This window comes from Maniola jurtina, chromosome 2, assembly GCF_905333055.1.
Source record: "Maniola jurtina chromosome 2, ilManJurt1.1, whole genome shotgun sequence".
NCBI classification, from domain to species: domain Eukaryota; kingdom Metazoa; phylum Arthropoda; class Insecta; order Lepidoptera; family Nymphalidae; genus Maniola; species Maniola jurtina.
In genome coordinates, this window is record NC_060030.1 from 14,143,417 (window position 1) to 14,163,659 (window position 20,243).

At 39.4% G+C, this 20,243-nt stretch overlaps 2 protein-coding genes across 7 annotated transcripts in view; both read left to right on the plus strand.

Moving 5' to 3' along the window:
* Positions 1-126, plus strand: part of LOC123871588 (mitochondrial folate transporter/carrier) — a 29,052-nt gene extending 28,926 nt beyond the window's left edge. The window contains exon 7 of the mRNA XM_045915465.1: positions 115-126. The gene's annotated coding sequence lies outside the window, so the exon portion shown is untranslated. The remainder of the gene's footprint in view (positions 1-114) is intronic.
* The window catches only part of LOC123871488 (ras-related protein Rab-32), a 38,157-nt gene that overhangs the window by 2,745 nt on the left and 15,169 nt on the right, over positions 1-20,243 (plus strand). The window contains exon 1 of one of the 6 annotated variants that reach the window (XM_045915348.1): positions 3,090-3,412. The exons of 1 other annotated variant lie outside the window; for it this stretch is intronic. In XM_045915348.1, the coding sequence (XP_045771304.1) occupies positions 3,281-3,412 (132 nt within the window). In that variant the 5' untranslated portion in view covers positions 3,090-3,280. Of the gene's footprint in view, positions 1-3,089; positions 3,413-5,389; positions 5,482-12,172; positions 13,157-13,182; positions 13,375-20,243 lie in introns of those variants that run through there. 4 more of the 6 variants (XM_045915364.1, XM_045915342.1, XM_045915355.1 and 1 more) reach the window with 4 other exon arrangements.

The window sequence follows — 20,243 nt, forward strand, 5'->3', positions numbered from 1 at the left end:
TGCCCCCTTGGAATCCTGGTCAGCTGCAAGGTTATAACTTATTTTCCTAATATTTTCCTAATGGAATATTTTGTTGATAAGCTTATGCGATTAAGGTTTAAATTTTATTAGTAGGTACCTACTTATCTATGTAGGTAATGCACCTAGTGATAACTAGAGCTTGAGCTCCGGAACTCCGGTTTCAGTGTAGGTAATGCCGGAGTTTCGCAAGATTATCCACTTACGTACAGCCACAGTACAGGTTCGTTGGTAAAACAGCAGTTCTCATGAACATAACCGTAGTTTCGATTGTCAGATTTAAAAAAGTCAAGGTTATTCAGTGGTTTGGTACGGTACAGTTTTTAACCCCCGACCCAAAAAGAGGGGTGTTATAAGTTTGACGTGTGTATCTGTGTATCTGTCTGTGGCATCATACCTCCTAAACTAGTGAACCGATTTTAATTGAGTTTTTTTTTGTTTGAAAGATGGCTTGATCGAGAGTGTATATAGCTAAGAAGCTATAATCCAAGAAAATCGGTTCAACCGTTTGAAAGTTATCAGCTCTTTTCTAGTTATTACTGTAACCTTCACTTGTGTGAGGGGGTGTTATAAACCCCCTCACACAAACGGGGTGTTATAAATTTTTAATTTACACTTGTCTTAACTGTATTATAAAGAAAATAGTGGAAACTTATCTAATTTTATCGACGGAAAACGTATATAAAAAATTCTAAAAGATTTTTTTTTTATTTTTTTAACTGATTTGTTCATATTGTATCATTCATTTAGCGCAAGAAATATTAAATCAGATGCATTTTTATCACATTCAATTTTTTCAATGAAACTTCGAAACTCCGAACACCGGAGCTGGAACGCTCTGCATCGAAACCCGAGTCCGGAGCTGAAATATAGGTACCTCGTTCGAATTTCATGCCCTATTATGATAACTGATATTACCTAATATTAGATAATACCAGTTATCAAACGTAGGTTAAACCCTAACCTATTAAAATTTATTGTTTTTTTATTGATTAGTTGGTGACTCAAAATTGTTATCGCCCACTGAGATTTTTGTCTCTATAATAAGGGATTACGTAACAGAGAGACCGCTATATTAACTTCTTTCCACGGATTGAGTAAAGCGATATCTGACGAAGCAGTCTTTGTGCAAGCGCGATAAAATGGAAAGGGTAAGAAGGTTTAATTAAATCCATACCCCTTATCTGATTTTACACGGCATCATATCCAAAAACGTAGGTCTTTGTCGGCACTCGGTAGGGTAGTTGCAATGACCGAAGCCTTCCACTGGACAAAAATATTCCATGCTCGTTGTTGTTCTCCATGTATTGTTCATTCGTAGGGGTGACATTTTCCTACTGCACAACCTTCGATGTAACTTCCAGTATTGAAAAAGTAGGATGTAGCTATAGGTATTACATTAATTAGTTAATATTATACGTAATATGAGTCTTGAGATATCATAGTGTATGTCTATGTAGGTGATAATAAACTTTTTTATTATTTAAATTTTTATGTGACTTTTGTACGACATGGACGCACCATACTAATACATCGTAGACCTACGCAACTCATATCTCCAAGAAATAGGAATGTACATACAAGAAAAAAAAAATATTTGCTGCTCCTCCTCCTGCTCCTGCTCCTGGATGCTGCTGGTCTCTATTGGATGCGTCCGAAGGGAAGAGCAGTGTTCGGGCCGGTGCGCCCCGGTAACATGGCTAATAATTTCTCTTCGAAGAAATTGTTGGCTATGGCTAATGACCTGGCAGGGGGGGAGGTTTCTCCGCGTGTCCCTCTGACTAGCAGAGGGCACAGTGGACGAAGCGAAGGATGGGATGCGGGCGACGCGACGTGCGCGTCCCGGGGTTGGGGGACGCACTTCGTTGGTGCGTCCCGGAGTTGACGTGGTGGGGACCGAGTAGGTCCCCGGTGGAGGGTCTGCCTCGGCAGACGTCGCTGGCTGGGTCGCGGTTGTTTGCTTCGGCGTTCCCGTGACCCAGTCCCTCACGGCTGGCTGGCTAGCTTCCGGGGGGGGATGCGTAAATGCATTCCCCAGCGTCAACAAAAAAAAAAAAAGGCCTACGCAACTTATATTTCCAAGAAATAGGAATGTACATACAAGAAAAAAAAAATTTTTGAATAATACCAACGACTCCATTGTACTACGCACTAGACGTGGCATTCCGAGCAAAAAGCAAGCTGCAACTCGCTTTTGTTTTTAATTAGCTTGGCCCTCTAATTGGCTGTGGCTAATTAAGCAGCTCGATTGCGATAGAATGACAGCTACAATGTCACGATCGCAATCACCTCTGATTGGTCGATGCTTGCTCGCTATTGGCTACAATTCAAGGTTACAATGTATTGTTGCAACAAGAATAGCATAAATTCAGCCAATCACAACAATTGCGATTGTAATAATGATTGATGCAGGTTTAATGGAATCGACCTACTGTTGTATGTATACAAGCACTAAACTAAACTAAAATGACAGGTCAAATGTATTGCTCCTTGGGAAAAAGGATATCATAACACTAGTAGGCACCTACCTTACTACAGAGAAGACTTGGTACCCCACTTGGTATAGTTATCTTATTTTGAAAATTGAAACACATTTTAATTTTTTTTAATGATGTAACCACAAATTCGCGGTTTTCTGTACTTGTGCTATAAGACCTACCTACCTACCAAATTTCACGATTCTAGGTCAACGGGAAGTACCCTATAGGTTTCTTTACAGACACGACGGACAGACGGACAGACAAACAACAAAGTGATCCTATAAGGGTCGTTCCGTTTCCGTTTGAGGTACAGAACCCTAAAAATGGCAAGTGAGCTCTCATTTATGCGTTATAACTTTAGAGGTTGTGCCCAACACTATTCACCATAGAGTCATACTACTAATACGATTTTTGTTCGGAATGACCCATCTAGTGCGTAGAACAAAGAGGTCGTAAGACATGATAACGCCCGGCGCCAACGTAGGTACATGCTGCGAAAGATCAGAAAATAATTATTTCTGCAAGCATCATTTTATTCTTAGCCTTATCTCCTGAGAGGGCAAATGTTTACTCCACAATTCTGATAACAAAATAATTGCCTCCTGTCAATTGTTACGAACAAACGCGCCTTTGACGCCATCTTATTACAATAAGTTCCTTTATAATACCCATTTTGTAAAATCAAAGTGAAAAAATTTAAAAAAAACATCCAGTCAACGAATTTTTTACTAAAAATAAAAAAATATAGAAGTGATTAAGTGTTTATTAAAATATGAATAATAATGATAAAAGAGTTAAGTAAACGCACTGTTCACGAGCAACTCTTGCAGCAAGAGAAGTTGTTTGAATCGAGGAACAAACAAAAGAATAGTGCCACCAACATGCCGGTCACTAAAAACGGAAAGCGGTCGATGGTAAGTTACTTAACACTAGCGGCGTGCCTCGACTTCATCCGCATTCAATACACAAATTTCAGACCCCTCTTTTACCTTCTTAGGGGTTGAATTTTCAAAAATCCTTTAGCGGATGTCTACGTCATATCTACGTGCTACAGCCCGATCCCTTTAGTATTTGGACTGTGCGTTGGTAGGTAGATCTGTCAATCAGTCAGCTTTCACGATTTAGACTGCCAGCCCGCCCCGAATTTGTCCGGGTTGAACAATAATAATATTCAATTGGAATAAAATAGTTCAAGTACCTTTCAAATAGTAAAGAAATTTTCAAATAGGTGCGTTCTGTGGTTCATGAGATTACCCCTCACATACACACAAACTCTCATAACTAGCACTGTTTCTTTATAATAAGTATTGTAGTATAGTATCGATGTACAGTCTGTTACTTCACTCTCATAATCCAATGTCCGGGACCTCTTTCCGACACGACAGGAGAGAGAACAGGCGCAGAACAACTTTATGTGCTCTTCGAGGCGCTGAGGTTAGATCACCGACTTTGCAACAATGAATTATTATGGACCAAAGTTTCCTCAAAACTTTGCAACTGTCTTCGCCCGGCCCAGGATTCAAACTTGGGACCTTAAAATTTGCAGCCGAATATAGCCGCACTTGACCACCGAGATAGTATAATATCAGATTAAGCAGGATACACCTCTAACGTCTAATACCACCTACTGGATGGACAGACGAGATCAAACGAGTCGCAGGGAGCCGCTGAATTCAGGCGGTGCAATACAATGGTGTGTGGAAGTAACTACAAGAGACCCATGCCCAGCACTGGAGTCTATCTGTTACTAATGATGATGACGATGAAGATGAACAAGTGTAAATTAAAAATGTATAACACCCCCGACAAGTGAAGGTTACAGTAACTAGAAAAGAGCTGATAACTTTCAAACGGCTGAACCGATTTTCTTGGATTATAGCTAAGAACACTCTCGATCAAGCCACCTTTCAAACAAAAAAAAGAACTAAATTAAAATCGGTTCATTAGTTTAGGAGCTACGATGCCACAGACAAATACACAGATACTTACACACGTCAAACTTATAACACCTCTCTTTTTGGGTCGGGGGTTAATTAAGTAGGATATTTTATCGGCAAAGAAATAGGGTAAGCACCTATCAATGTCTAGATACTTACTTATCAATAAAATCGTTTCCAAAGGTATACAATATGAAGAAAGCGAGACTCTTATCAGAGCGGTTTGATAACGTTCATTTGATAAGGTCAAATATACCTATCCCGACGTCCTATCGATAGTTAGTCTAAATATACGAGGGGAAATAGACATAAAATCTGTGACATAAAATCTACCGGGAGTTTTTGTGATTATTACTGTTAGGTAAAGGCACAGACCCGTAAATCCGGGTTTAAGGCTGAAGGTGTTTAAACTTCAGAGTAACCTGCCTATGAAATATTATTTTTTTTTAAAAAGAAAATATGATACTTGGTCATTTCTGTGTACCTATTGTTTTTTGTCTTAATGCGTAAAATAAATAAATAAAATCTTAAAAAAACACAGGTTTTTATGAATTATCGGGGTTCTTCAAAAGTGTAGCGAGTAGTGACAGTCGAAAAAAAAATCATTGCTATAAAGAGTGAACCAGTGTCTATAGCTGATATTTTTTGGATAGTTTTTAAATTATATGAAAAAAACTATGATTGATCTCACTAAACTAAAAGAGAAACGACCGAGTTAAATAAACAAGTATAAATTATTAATACATAAATTATATAATAATAATTAATTAGTGCTGGGTATAAGTTAGTGAACTTTGTGCATCTATTTGTACACAACGTTATAGTTTTTTTTAAAGAATAACTAATACAAATTAATACACAACGTTATAGTTTTTTTTAAAGAATAACTAATACAAATTAATACACAACGTTATAGTTTTTTTAAAGACTAACTTAACACAAATTAAGTACATAGTTTGTTGAGTATATTATGTGTTAGTGAACTTTGTCATTCAAATATGGCCGCCGAAGACGCCTGGGAAGCTCAAGCTAATAGCCGGTTAACTGTAAGTAATTCGGTAATTTAGTTAAGCGAAACGGATGATAGCGTTCCTAATACAATTAATAAGACTTATTAACTGCCTCGTTGGTCTTAGTTAGCATGCCCCACTACGGCTAACGAAGCACCGGGGTTCGATTCCCGGGTCGGGTCAAAAATAGGTATTTGGTTTTTCTGTTGAGAAATTCTCAGTACCAGACCGAAGTTAAGAATTCGGCGGCTTGTCACCTCCGTGCTTCGTTGAGCACGTACAGCTGTTGGTCCTGCGCCTAATCTCTCTCTGGTCGTGTCGGATTTCCGTCCCATCGGGCTATGAGAGTGAGGGAATAGAGAGGCTATGGCTAATCTCTATGGAGATTGGTTGCCATAGCCGAAATTCGGCCTATAATCGGCTTATAACCTACATATAATCTTGTTAAATCTATTTTTTGTGCCGTAATCACATAAGTTCGAGAAACTGAGTTAATTATGATAAAACTTATCTAACTATGACACCTAAGTAGGTACTTAAATAATCTGTAATCAGGGTTGCCAGATGGGATAACGGATGTGGTGAATCCTACGACCGAGACCCTGAAAAAATATGAAAAGCTTTAAATAATAAAAATGTACGACTTTGATGCGGCACTGACTTAAATGTAAAACAAAAACGTAAAAAAAATTAACAAATCACTTACCTAATTGCTGAATTTTGAACTGTGGATATGAAGCTATTGGATTTACCTTGTTGATCTTATAATATTATTGTGTAAAAAAGTCACAAAATGAGCCTGAAAAGTAAGAATTTTTCACCGTGTTTCGTCATTCGTGTATTTTTTATACCCTTCCTTTGCAACTCTGCCTAAGTATAAGTTTGAACCATAGATTTGATAGCAACTAGCAAGTAAATGGTTTGAATTTATATTTGTCTATGCAAACGTTTATTCCGATGTTTATTCGCTCTAGGTATCTTTGGCGCTAGTTAGGTAGGTGAAAAGAGCGATAAGGAATTATATCCAATGTTGAAATTGAAAAGCGCTCCTAGCGGTTACGTGGGAAACTACGGCCTACGAATATTTTAGCGAATAAAGTTAGCATGATACGATTTCTCTTGGGAGTGATTTAAGCCCACTGGTTAAGACTTCGGCTTTCTAAGATTTCTAACTTTTCGGAGTTAGGAAGGTATGTAGGTAGGTACTGTACCTACGTTTTAAGCTACTGTCGTCGTGTCGTCAGTGAAAGTCCGTCAAAAATTGGTCCAGCCGTTTCGGAGATTAGCCGGAACAAACGGACAGACAGGCAGACAGAAAAAAAAATGTTTTTGTTAAAGTAGATGTCATAGGCATAGTTTTACGATGGGTATACTTTCATGTGCATTTAATACAAACTTAGAACTAACTATATTATGCAAGCATAAAGCTGTTATTTTTACAAACAGACACTTCAATTTTATTTATTTGTAGAGTACTCAGTTCTGTAGATAATAAATAATAGGTAGAGACATCATAATTTATCTAAGAATATTTTTTTTATGTAGAGCCTTGTGTAGAGCTTAAGAATGTGGAGGCTATCACAAAAACTTCCGAATAAATTACGTTGCTAGTTGTTACCTACTTCATGACTTTATATACCTACTCGTAAAATGCCCATGCTGATAGAAATATACAAAATGGCCGTCAACAAATGATGCGATCATTGATACTTCCCGTGGCGTGGTAATGGGCATAAAGAATGTCTTGACTCTTGCCTATATCTATCTATTAGGTACGCATTATCAGTGGATACAAGTGATACAAGTTAGTAGTGTAGATCGACGCGATCATTTAGTATAGTAGATCATATACTATAGTAGAGTCGTGATAGCCTAGTGGTTAGGACGTCCGCCTCCTATTGAGGAGGTCAGGGGTTCGATCCCGACCACGCACCTCTAACTATTCGGAGCTATGTACGTATTAAGCAATTAAATGTCACTCGGTTTAACGATGAAGGACATCGCAAGGAAACCCGCATGCCTGAGAGTTCTACATAATGTTCTCAAAAGCGTGTGAAGTCTGGCAATCCGCAATTGGCGTGGTGGACTATAGCCAAAACCCTTCTCATACTGAGAGGAGACCCGTGCTTAGTAGTGAGCCGGCGATATGTTGATCAGGGATGAAGTAGCTTACGTAATTAATTGACAGCTTTACTTATGTAATACATTAGTAAAGTCGTAAGTTAATTATGTAAGTTACTTATGTGAGTAAAACTTACAGGTGTATCCGCTGACTTAGTTTAAATTTTGGTCTCAGATGGTTTCTCTGGTTCTTATATGAACCTAATTTCTAATTTGAAAGAATACTTCGAGTATAGCTCTCTTCATTTCCCGCTGAGTTTTTGATTGATGAGCTATGAATTTTTCATAAATAAGTATAATATTATACCTAGAATCTAGATACATAATATTATAGCAAAATTATATCAGTTCACAGCGCGTGTCAATGCCATTTTTCATTCAATTTGCTTATTATTTATGATGAATATTATTAGGCTTTTTAATTAGCTGTTTTAAATTCTGTTAGTTAAAAAAACCAGTCAAGTTCGTGTCCGACTCGCACGCGAAGGGTTCCGTACCATCGTCGTACTTATTTTTCATTTTTTTTTAATTCACATCGTGGCCAATTTGAAATATTTATTATTTTGTGTTTTATCGCCAATAGAAATTCATACTCTGTAAAAATTTCTACTCTCGACTTATTACAGTTCATGAAATATAGCCGGACATAATAATAGCGAAAGCTTGGTAGGCAATAGAGTCCCGTTGGCACACTTCGAGTACGGAACCCTAAATATGGTGGATACAAGTAATTTTTTCATGTTAATAAACCGGTTTTCACATTGACCAGTTGAGCCTAGCAATTTAATAAGAATTGGAATATTTTCGAATCGAGTCACTTAGTTATGTACCTACCTCACTATTAGAATATTGCTTATTACAAAAGATTGTGAAATACAAAACTTAAAAATATTACTTAGTACTTACTAAGTTTTTTTTTTGGAAATTAAGTTATAGATAAGTAACACTAGTTAATTGTATGTACAATGGGTTTTAAAATTGTAAAAGTCTAATTACAATCTGCCCCGCAATGGCGCGCAATTTTTCAATAGGAAGTACTTTTTTATAGTTATATGTAGCCAGGGGCGCCGACTCCGTGGGTGCTCGGGTGCTCCAGCACCCACGAGGGGTAAATAGTGGGTGCCGAGCACCCACGACTATCTAAAATAATTCTACTAGGTACGGCGCGGCTGTACAAAGTTCACCCAGGTCAGCTAGTACTGATATAAATAGCAAAAATATAAGTAGTTAGGTAGGTATGTCATTAAAATGGCTGGAGCACCCACGGGAACTTTAAAAACCCGGCGCCCCTGTATGTAGCTATTTAAATACAAGGAAAAAATATATAAAAAGTAAAATATCAAAAAATACAGTCAAGAAATTATCTTATTTACGTCATGTTTAACATTAATAATAAAAATAAGTTAAAATTAAATAAAGTCTCAAAAGTGTGTCGTACTCGTTCGTAATCTTAGTTGTTCACAGTACATTTTTTTTCATTCCATCAGCCTGTAAGCATCCACTGCTGGACATAGGCCTTTCCAAGAGCGCGCCACCAAACACGGTCTTCCGCCTTCCTCATCCACCCGCTCCCCGCTACCTTCATCAGGTCATCGGTCCAGCGGGCTGTACATGAAATAAATAAGTACATGAAATAAACAAATTGTTTTGATTTTTTTATTATGTTTCACAGGCTATCGTCTAGCTATATTGGTTCATCATCATTCATCACCAACCCATTGCCGGCTGAACAGGTCTCCTCTTAGAATAAGAAGGTCTGGCCAAAGACCTACTCTAGGCATAGGATAGGTCTGCATCCCTACGTAGTCGAAATCCCACGGTCCCGTACGAGGCGATTTGCTTCCTCGTTTTTAATACGCACTGCTAGATTATGGAATGACCTTCCAGCTTCCATTTTTCCCGCTAGCTATACCTAGCAGGTATGTTCAAAAGAAGAGTGAATAGGCACCTTCTGGACAAGCGTGCTCCATCTTAGGCAAGCCCATTTAGTTATTAAAAAAAAGACTACCACGCTGACCATAGGCTATATTAGTTTCCTATGTTTCCTATTTGTCAATATACAATCTGTATCAGCCGGTCGATATCAAAACTTCAAGTAGGTGTCATACGGCTTCCCTTCCGCTAACTGACGCCCTAGCAATGCAACGTGACTACTACGGTACCTACCTACATTATGGTTCACTCACATGGGGTCAGCAGGCAATGAGGAAGACTGTTGAAATGTTTTCACGTATCGCGTTACCTTGCCTGACGGGATTTACGCAACTGTTCATTTAGGGGGTTGATAATCCTCTGAACCAATTTCGGTAACGGCGACTTATATGGCCTAACACGGAAACGCCTCTTAATTCCTAGGAGGGGCTTTTTTATATGAATGAAGAAGAAGATTAAAGAAGAAATAAAAGATACCAGGCAAATAGTCTATACTTATAATAATCCATACTAATATGCGAAAGTGTGTCTGTCTGTCTGTCTGCTACCTTTTCACGGCTCAACAGTTTAACGGATATTGACGAAATTTGGTACAGGGTTAGCTTATATCCCGGGGACGGACATAGGCTTAACCGATTTGTATGAAATTTAGTACCGAGGCAGCTTGCGTCCCTGTAATTGACATAGACAACTTTTTATCTTTGACTCTTTGAAAACCTAAATCCACGCGGACGAAGTACTACTCTCTACGACTTTAGTACTTAATTAATAATTCTCCAAATCCACTCCATGAATTTACTCGCATAATAGTGAAATTAGGGTCGTTCACATTATTTAGGGTTCCGAGCTCGAAGGGTGCCTGCCAACGGAACCCTATTTATTAGCTCCGCTGACCGTTCGGTCTGTCCGTCTGTATGTCAGTGGGCTGTATCTCATAAACCGTAATAAGTAGAGGGTTAAAATTTTCAGTGTGTATTTTCTATTGGTGTTATAACAACAAATAATAAAAACCGGCTAAGTGCGAGTCAGACTCGCGCACCGAGGGCTACGTACTCGGGTATTTTTTCCCGACATTTTGCACGATAAATCAAAAACTATGCATAGATCGTGATGAGTAAAAATCTATTTTAGACATTACAGGTAAAGCCCTTTCATATGATACGACATCAAACGAGTCGCGATTCGCAGGAAGCCGCTGGATTCAGGCGGCGCAAGACCGTGGCATCTATGTCCAGCGGACGTCTATCGGTTGATATAATGAAGATAATGCTACATAATATGATAATAATCCATACTAATATTATAAATGCGAAATGTCTGTTTGCTACGTTTTCAGAGCCCAACTGCTGAACCGATTTTAATGTTTGCTACAGACTTAGGATACATCCCGGGGAAGGACATAGGCTACTTTTTATCCCGGAAAATCAAAGAGTTCCTACGGGACTAAAAAAACCGAAATCTACGCAGGCGAAGCCGCGGGTATCCTCTAGTAATGCATAATGAAAGCAAACGGGAAATTAGATTTTTTAAATTATACATAGAGGCAGTGGTCAATTCGTCCAAGAGGCAGTTTGCCTATATTTTGCCTATTTGCCTATATTTTGCCTATAGTTTGCTGATTACCTATATAGAGTGTAGGCAAACAGCACTGTGTATCCGCATAGCTACAAAATATTTAAGTAGGACCTAACCCTTCGATAAAGTAATTAATTCATCAAAGTCAACTAGGTACATCAAAAAAGCAAATTAACTCATTTATTCTCAAAATTCAGGTTTCGTCCAAGTCCAACCAGTTTGAAAGAGATTTGAAAAACAAATATCCAGTCAAAAACCGGCCAGTGCGAGTCGGACTCGCACACGAAGAGTTCCGTACCATCGTACATGAAATAACACTTGTATTTTCTTTTGTAATGTGCCTAGTTAGTTAGGTACTAGCCTAATCATGAATTGCGATTTTTTTTCCTTTGCTTCTTCTAAATAAGACATTGCAACAGAACCTGCCAAATTTCATGGCCCTAGGTCAACAGGAAGTACCTACGGAGTACTCTATACGTCGTGATTCCCTTGACGGGTCTTGACAGATAGACAGACGACGAACTGATCCTGTAAGGGTTCCTTTTTTTGTCTGGAGATACGGAACCCTAAAAAAGAGGCCAAAATTTTTCCTTTTTAAAATTGATACATTTAAACAAGACTTAGGTAGGCACTTACCTATAACTCTACTATATACGGTACCTACTTATGTTTTATTACTAACACTGCGATATTACCTAATTATCGCAGTGTTAGTAATAAAATATGTAATTTTGATTTGACTAGAAATGGCACCCAAGAAAATAAAAAATAAAAAACATACCGTCGTATTGAGAACCTCCTCCTTTTTTGAAGTCGGTTAAAAATGAGTTCTACGACGACGTAAAAAAGCAAATTAGGTATCCACTTCTCAAGTTAGGTCAAAATATCCAATTATACAGAAGGTAGGTATTAATTACATTAGGTTAAATTGGAAGGTTCAGTATATTTATCACTACCCACTGCCACCCTTATCGGATTGGCTCGAGCTGAAGGACTTTGCCGAAAGTTGATCCTCGGTTTACGCACGGTGATCAGGAGCGAGGCCGCGGCGGCGGTGCGGCGGCGGTGCGGCGGCGTGCGGCACGGGCGCGCCGGCAGTCCGCGCCGCACCACCATGCGGGACGACGAGCCCCCGCTGCTGTGCGCCTCCCCCGCGCCGCACTCGGCCCCCGACCGCAGCCCCGGCCGCCCTTCCCGCTTCAAGCGCGCGCTCCACTCGCTCCGCTCGTCGTTCCGCTCCGCCTCGCCCTTCCACTTCGCTTCGCTCAAGCGCAGCGGCTCCGCCAAATCCTCAGTATCCGACAGTGAGATCGTGCGAGGCGAACGCACGATGCGTAGGAAGAACAAGAAACAACGCGCAGACTCGGCGACCGCCCGCGCCGCCGCCGCCTCGCGGAGCACCGACAGCTCGCCCGCGGCCGAGAAATCCAAATCCAGCTTACTCAAACGGATGAGCACCATCGGGAAGAGGCGAGCGGAGTGCTCCACGCCCTCCTCCACCGACATGGACCCCGAACTGGACATGGACCCCGAACTCGAATACGACTCGAAGCTCGACGAAAATTTGATCCTGGAAACGAGTCAGGAGCCCGAAAATCAGGAGGCAGCTCCCGCGGATAATATCGACCCGAATCCTAGCACCTCAGTGCCGGAGTCCGTTTCGCCGGAGCCGCCGTTCATACCCATAGCGGTCGAGCATCCGGTGGCGATGCGGTGTTTCACGAAGGAGGCCTGGAAGCGGCGCAGCAAAACCGAAATTCCGAAGCCGATCGAGGAGTCGGGTCCCGGCAGCGCCTTCAAGCGGCGCATCGCATTCGTGGCGCAGACGTCGGCCGCGATGTCGGAGGACCGCGACGACGACGACGACGAGGACGAGGACGCGGAGGCGGACGGGGGGGAGGTGGGGTCGCTGGAGGAGGCGGTGGCGCTGGCGCGGCAGCGGCTGGCGCAGGCCGCGCACTCGCCCGCGCCGCCGCAGTCGAGCGACAACAACGAGCCGGACGAGGAGGGGCGCGCGGACAGCATGCCGGCCTACGGAGACCTCATCGAGCCCGAGCACAAGGCTGAGGCCGACGATGAACCGGTGAGTGTGGCGGGCGGCGGCGCGCTCGCGTGCGCGCGGCTCAGTGGACGCAGGCTGTCCGTGCGATGCGCGCGCGCCATGACCTTCGAGGAGACCGCAGCCGATGAGTGCTACCTGACGGTGTGCGAGTGCTGCGGATTCAGCGCTGAGACGTCGCTGTTGTATCCTGTACGTTTCATTTCACGATAGTTTACGAGGAAGGACTCACCATGCCCTTCGTGAGTACACGTCAAGCTTGCCTGCCCGTGTGCTTTGCATTGCAGCGATGAGCCGTTCTTGTTTGTACAAGTGTTTCGTAGCCATAGGCCCCGCCTATAGGTACCTGTATAGATAGCAGGCTTTTCTGAATAATTTCAGTAATTGTCACGTAATTGAAAATGAACCAAAAATCCATCTCTGATGCACCCTAAAGCAGATTCCTGTCAGCCTTGTCAAGGCTGACTGAAATTAAAATCTTATTGGGCGCAGTTTCACTTTATCATTCGCGATCGGTAGTCTTCCATTTTCAGTCTTTTTAGTTTTCATCAGACCATTCCAAAAACTTTTCCTGTGAAAAGCGTTATGAAATAAAATAGGAAATTAAAACCTAAGTACGTATATTATAACTTTGCAGCACTTTACAAAATAAATGATTTCGTTTTAGGAACTACTACGGAATTTTAGATAAGTACTAAATTTTCAAAATCAAACAGTACCCTATTGAAGTTCATGTACTTAGATCATTAAATAATTTTGTGAATGTACCTATGTAGGTAAATGATATTCGTAATTGTTATCACTAGCTTTTATTACTTTTTAAATGTAGATACTATGCATGCACCTATTACATAATATTTTTATTTTGAACTATTTCGGCATAGACGTACTTCTTATAGCAATTTAACGTCGCGTAGGTACCGGTTTGACTACTTTGGATGTGTCTTGTTTATTTTATTTTTTTATCTATGAATTTTGAAGTGGTTTTTGAAAATACATTTTTTAATTCAAGTTCAATATTTTTTATCTGATAGATTTTAGAAATATGTTTAATAGATCTATATTCAGTTCAAATGAATGAATTCTTGATATACCTATTTAACTTGGATATACTATTGAAAATATTACAATAAAACTTTAAGCTAGCCTTATCTAATCATACCCGTATGGAATGGTGCCAAGAACACTGGTTGCATGCATTTCCGCACTGGACAGCCAGGCTGATCCGTTGCGCAAAAAATGAGCCAGCCCTTCTGTCATCAGACGAGGCTATCAATCGCGGTAAAATGTCTCGTATTTTTTTTAGCATTTATACTACTCAATTATTACTTATTTTCAATATTCCATAATCACACTATCACACTAATAATATTATAAAGGCGAAAGTTTGTATGTGTGTGTGTGTGTGTGTGTGTGTGTGTGTGTGTGTATGTTTGTTACTCCTTCACGCAAAAACTACTGGACGGATTTGGCTGAAATTTAGAATGGAGATAGATAATATCCTGGATTAGCACATAGGCTACTTTTTATCCCGGAAAATCAAAGAGTTCCCACGGGATTTCAAAAAACCTTAATCCACGCGGGCGAAGTCGCGGGCATCGGCTAGTAACATAATAATTGAGTGGAGACGCGTAGTGTGGGACGCCCTCCAGCACGATGGACCGACGATATAAAGCGGTTGGCGAGAAATGGCTGGATGAGGAAGGATGATGACCGGGTGTGGTGGCGCTCTTTAGGGAAGGCTTATGTCCAACAGTGGACGTCCACAGGCTGATGATGATGATGATGATGATTAATACTCCATGGCCCCAGGGTCGCCAGGGCAAATGGAACAAAAATGTAACTCTCGATAAGAGAGGCATACTTGCGCCGCTTGCCGTTTTCAACCATTTCTTCTGCAGCTCCCAGCCTTGATGCTGTCTCCCTGATATGACACGGGGCTAATGTGTCAGTGTCAACACACGTTGCGCCCCACATTAGCGCCCGTCCCCGTTCCCAGGGAACCAGCATCAATCCATCAGGTCTTTTGCCATCATCCCGATTAATCCCTGCCGGCTCAATGAGCGCAGGAACGTCTATGGTGACAAGAACTCCTTTTGATTGTATCGTTAAGAGAGCCATGCCTACGGACTACATTAATTATGTTTTTGAATATCTATGCATGATTTTTCTTTGATACAAGGTTGCTGCTTTAGAAGCATTTTATTTTGGCGCATTATTACTTTATCTGTTTCAAATCATTCATTTGTTCATTCCACATTCGTTTCAGTTTCGTCTTTAACGATTGTCTATGGATTATTTCTTCAGTGTAAACTTTTTGGATGGAACTTAGCTTGCTTAGCTTTCCGCAACTTGAATTTAGGTTTCTCGTAGATCCTATTATAATTTTTCAAAATACTTAGTCTACGTTTCTACATGCAAAATCTTAAAATTGCCATTCATATATTTGTCAGTAAGTTGCCCCATTCATAACTTTAAACTATCCAGGTTAACCAATATTTCGATACAAGTTACAAAACTTTCTATAATTCCAATGTTATGAAACTTTTTAATTAACATAGTTTCAACTTTTCAAGGCCCTTATAAAATTACTTATCTTTAGCACACTCGATGGGATCTAACAACCTGCAACCTGTCAATCATTGATTGAGCCGTTCTAGCCGTCTCAGTTAGGTACCTACATTAAGATTAAAGCTTGGATTAAAGACAAGAAGAGGCAGTACTTACATAATACTTTCTTATATTTTATCAAAGCTTAATTTGGAATTGGAACATGTAATGAGGTATCTACTACTTAAGACAGTAGTAAAAAAAAAAATCGACCCTTTCATGTTCGGTAGACAGTACCTACTACCCTTCTACTACCTTACTTCTCTACCGCGTACGGAATTTTACCTGCACGCACTAATGCGGCGTGGGCCATATTACAACTCCATACTGCACAAAATATTCTCGCGAAATTCGAATCAAATCACAGAATTTTTTTCCCCGCGCGAATTTGATATCGCAAGTGCGGCTATCTCCATACGATTCCAAGTGTTACAGAGAGGAGTTAGCTTCTTGTGTTCCAATTGTTTATTTTGCTTTATTACTCTGAGTTCATTAAACAGCGCTGTTTTGGATCCTTTATATTTTCATCGTCTACCGTTGAAGGCGCTTGGTTTTCAAACATGCGGTTGAGGGTCACCGCTGATGCGAAGACGTAACGTGACACCCCATCTAAGCTTTCAAGTTTGCGGTTCCAATAGTTGTGCAATTCGGTATCGATAACTACCGCTCACTATAATGCTCAATTATTTAAAATCTGGTTCGAGGACATTCGGTACATAATAATATTTGCGTTAGATTTTATTTTTAGAGTTCCGTACCTCAAAAGGAAATCCTACGTAAAATCGCAAACGCTGTAGGTTGATATATCAATCGGTCAGTTTGCTAGGCTATGTTGTCGTGTTAAAGTTTTGAATTTTCGCTTTTATACTTAACTTTTTGTTACTAAGCTGAAGGACGCTGGGGCCGCTATTAACTATCGCGATCTTATCTTTTTAAGATTTCAATCTAACCTTTGAAATGCACATATCGTTTGTACTCTTTTGCAATTTTCTCGGTGCTATTTTTTTCTTTACTAACACAATAATTATTATGATCATTAATTCATCCATGTTTATGATCTATTTGAATGATGACACATCAGCCAGTTATTTCATACATTCCATCTATTAGGTAATTAAAAAGATCCATTAGTGATCTATGCCTGTATACTTGATACCCATAACGATTTAACCAAAATCCAATTAAGTATTATACATTTCACTTTACGCTCCAAAGGATCTACTATATATCGGATCACTATGATCTTTTAAACTCTTGTAACGTTTAAGGCTTCTTTCGTAAGTTAAATATAAGTACCTACTTATTACCAACTGATACCTACGTAGCACTGCCCACATACCTAACTTGCGGTTCTTCGTTATTACTAATAATGTTAGGTAGTTATTAAAAGACGATCTAATATTAATCAACGTTTCTTTGGTATTTTAATGTTTAATGGGATCTCACTAGTCACTTCAACCACCTTTGTGTAGCTATTATATATAATATATCGGTCTGGTTGTCACACCAATATTATAAAGGAGAAAGTTTGTATGTGTGTGTGTGTGTGTGTGTGTGTGTGTATGTGTGTGTGTGTATGTTTGTTACTCCTTCACGCAAAAACTACTGAACGGATTGGGCTGAAATTTAGAATGGAGATAGATTATACCCTGGATTAGCACATAGGCTACTTTTTATCCCGGAAAATCAAAGAGTTCCCACGGGAATTTTAAAAAACCTACATCCACGCGAACGAAGTCGCGGGCATCAGCTAGTATTATAATAATTCTGATTCTGAAACGCAAAAAATACTGGATGGATTTGGTTGAAATTAATGAACAAATAGGCTAGATTGATAGAATTTGATAGAAGATTTTCCGGGATAAAAAATCCCGGAAAATCAATCTGACAAAATTTTAAGTTTCTAGGCCATGTTCCAAACCCAGTTGTTTAGGCTATGCGTCTTCGATAAAGATATGCGTTATAGCGTTGAAAACTCAGTCAGTCAATCAGGACACGTTCTTTATATACCTACCTATAGCTATAGAGGAAGATGGGAATGTCGCTGACACTTGAAGAAAGATGAAAGCGAAAATAACTAGTTACATATTATAGAATCTAGGCATCTGACTCTTTTTCGTCTTGAAAAGCGCAATCGCTGAGTTTCTTGCTGGTTCTTCTCGGTAGGAACGGCATTCCGAACCAGTGGTAAATTATTTTGACTATTCAAAAGCACTTGTAAAAGTTTACTTGAATAAAAATATATTCTACTAGATGATGAACGCAGCTTCGCGCGCGTGGATTGGTCAGGTCTCCTGCAGCATCAGGATTGAGGAGTTGGAATCCAAATTTATGGAACAATATCGCAAAGTTCTTCTATCGGTTAAAAAAAAATATGCAAATCGGTTCAGAAATCTCGGAGATATCGATGTACATAGGTGGAAAAACACAACTCCTCTATTTTTTTAAGTCGGTTAAAGAAGTAGCCTATGTTACTCCTTGGTTAATCTTCTACTTGTCTGTGAAAGTCCCTTCAAAAAAGGTTCAGCCATTCCGAAGATTAGCCTGTTCAAACAGACCGACACTCCAATTTTATTTATTAGTATAGATTAAGTATGATATGATTCTAATCTATATTCTATTCTATGTTCTAACTTCATTCGCATAGTATTCGGGTCAGTTTGGATATCAGGTTCTAGTAACTTTGGCAGAGAAATGATTAAAATTAATTTAAATAACGTATACTACGATCTGTAACAGTGCAGGTGTTCATGATACAATTACTAATCGCATCAAAGGTAGTAATGCGCACTGATAAAAAGGATTTAGTCAATATATAGGCAGTTACCGATTCTCTTATACAACACTGCCTTTAGCCTTGCTTGTTTCCATTAATTTCTGTGGATCTACGGTTACATAGTTGTTGTTTATAGGCTCTAGAGGATTTTTAGATATTAGTTGGATAATAATATATTAACTAGATTTTGGAGTCAGTAGTCAGGTAACTAGGTATTTACCTAGTACACACGCACGTAGTTTTTAGAATCTATAGACTTCTTTTCTACTTCTACTTTTCTATGCCTTTCTACTTCAATTTTGTGATTGGAATTTGGTACGATAAAAGAACCACGTGGGGTTTGAATCGATGACCATTCAGTTTCAAGTCCGCATCTAGGTGCGTCGTTGAGCTATTGAGGTTCAATAGATACGAGTTGAAGTGTTTTGTTACATTTGCGGTAAAGATCATGTCAACGATCAAATATCAAATGAAGCATTACTAAGTTCCAGTTGCATGATTGGCGGTTAAAGTTATACTTGTACATTCCGGTTACGTATAAAGGATAATCGCCAAAATGGTACATACCTGCCTAACAATATAAGTTTTGTTTCGCTTTAAATATTACTAGTTGACGCCCGCGACTTCGTCCGCGTGGATTTAGGTTTTTTGAAATCCCGTGGGATTTCTTTGATTTTCCGGGATAAAAAGTAGCCTATGTGCTAATCCAGGATATTATTTATCTCCATTCCGAATTTCATCCAAATCCGTCCAGTGGTTTTTGCGTGAAGGAGTAACAAACATATATTCGCCTTTATAATATTAGTGTGATACAGTGTGATATTAGTGTGATTGTGTGGGGTTTTGTTAATAAGGTGTCTAAAAAACATTTTTCAAAGCGGAAAATCTTGTTTTTCCTAAAATACAATCTGGATTGCACAATTCAGAATTTGTTAGCTTTGGACCAAAACACCCATAGCCTTGACTATGGAAGTATGAATAATAACTTGTGAACCCACATTTCGTTTACATCAATGGTCAAATTGTTACTGTAACCTTAACATAACTTTAACCGCCTATCACGCAACTGAACTTTAAAAAAGTTTTTTGCTGTAGTCAATAAACAACAGTGTTTTCTAAAGAACGACAAGAATATTCGTTTAATAAGTAGGTAATGACTAGCAATTATCGCAACGTAATTAATCATTGCTGAATACATTGATGGATTCAATATAAGTACTTAATATTTTAATGGACCATTACAAAATGTCTGAATTCCGGCTAGTAAGTAATTATTTTTAGGTTAGTTCGTTAGAAAGCACTTTGAATATGCTCTTAATTTTTCAACATCCCTTTTCTCATCCATCTGGGAATCAATTCCGCGGCCTTTAGTAAGAATTACCTGACCGAAAGTGATGTACCTAGTAAAAGTTACAATGTCTATCTGTTTGAAAGTATTGATTTTATATCCACACAAACACTAACAGATAGGTTCTTAGGTAGTTTCTCAAAAAGGTTATAGGGTGCATCGTCACATCCATGGCAAAATTGCAAATATATTTTGGATTGAACTTTGCTTGCGAGTTGCGTGTAAAGATAGTTTTAAATTTTTATCTATCTAAGGATTTATTTAGTTTATTTATTTCTATTTTATTATTACTTTACTATTATTATTAGCAAATGCGTCTTAGGTACTTTGATATTATGCAGCACAATAGGTATTATATTGCATAAACACTATAACGC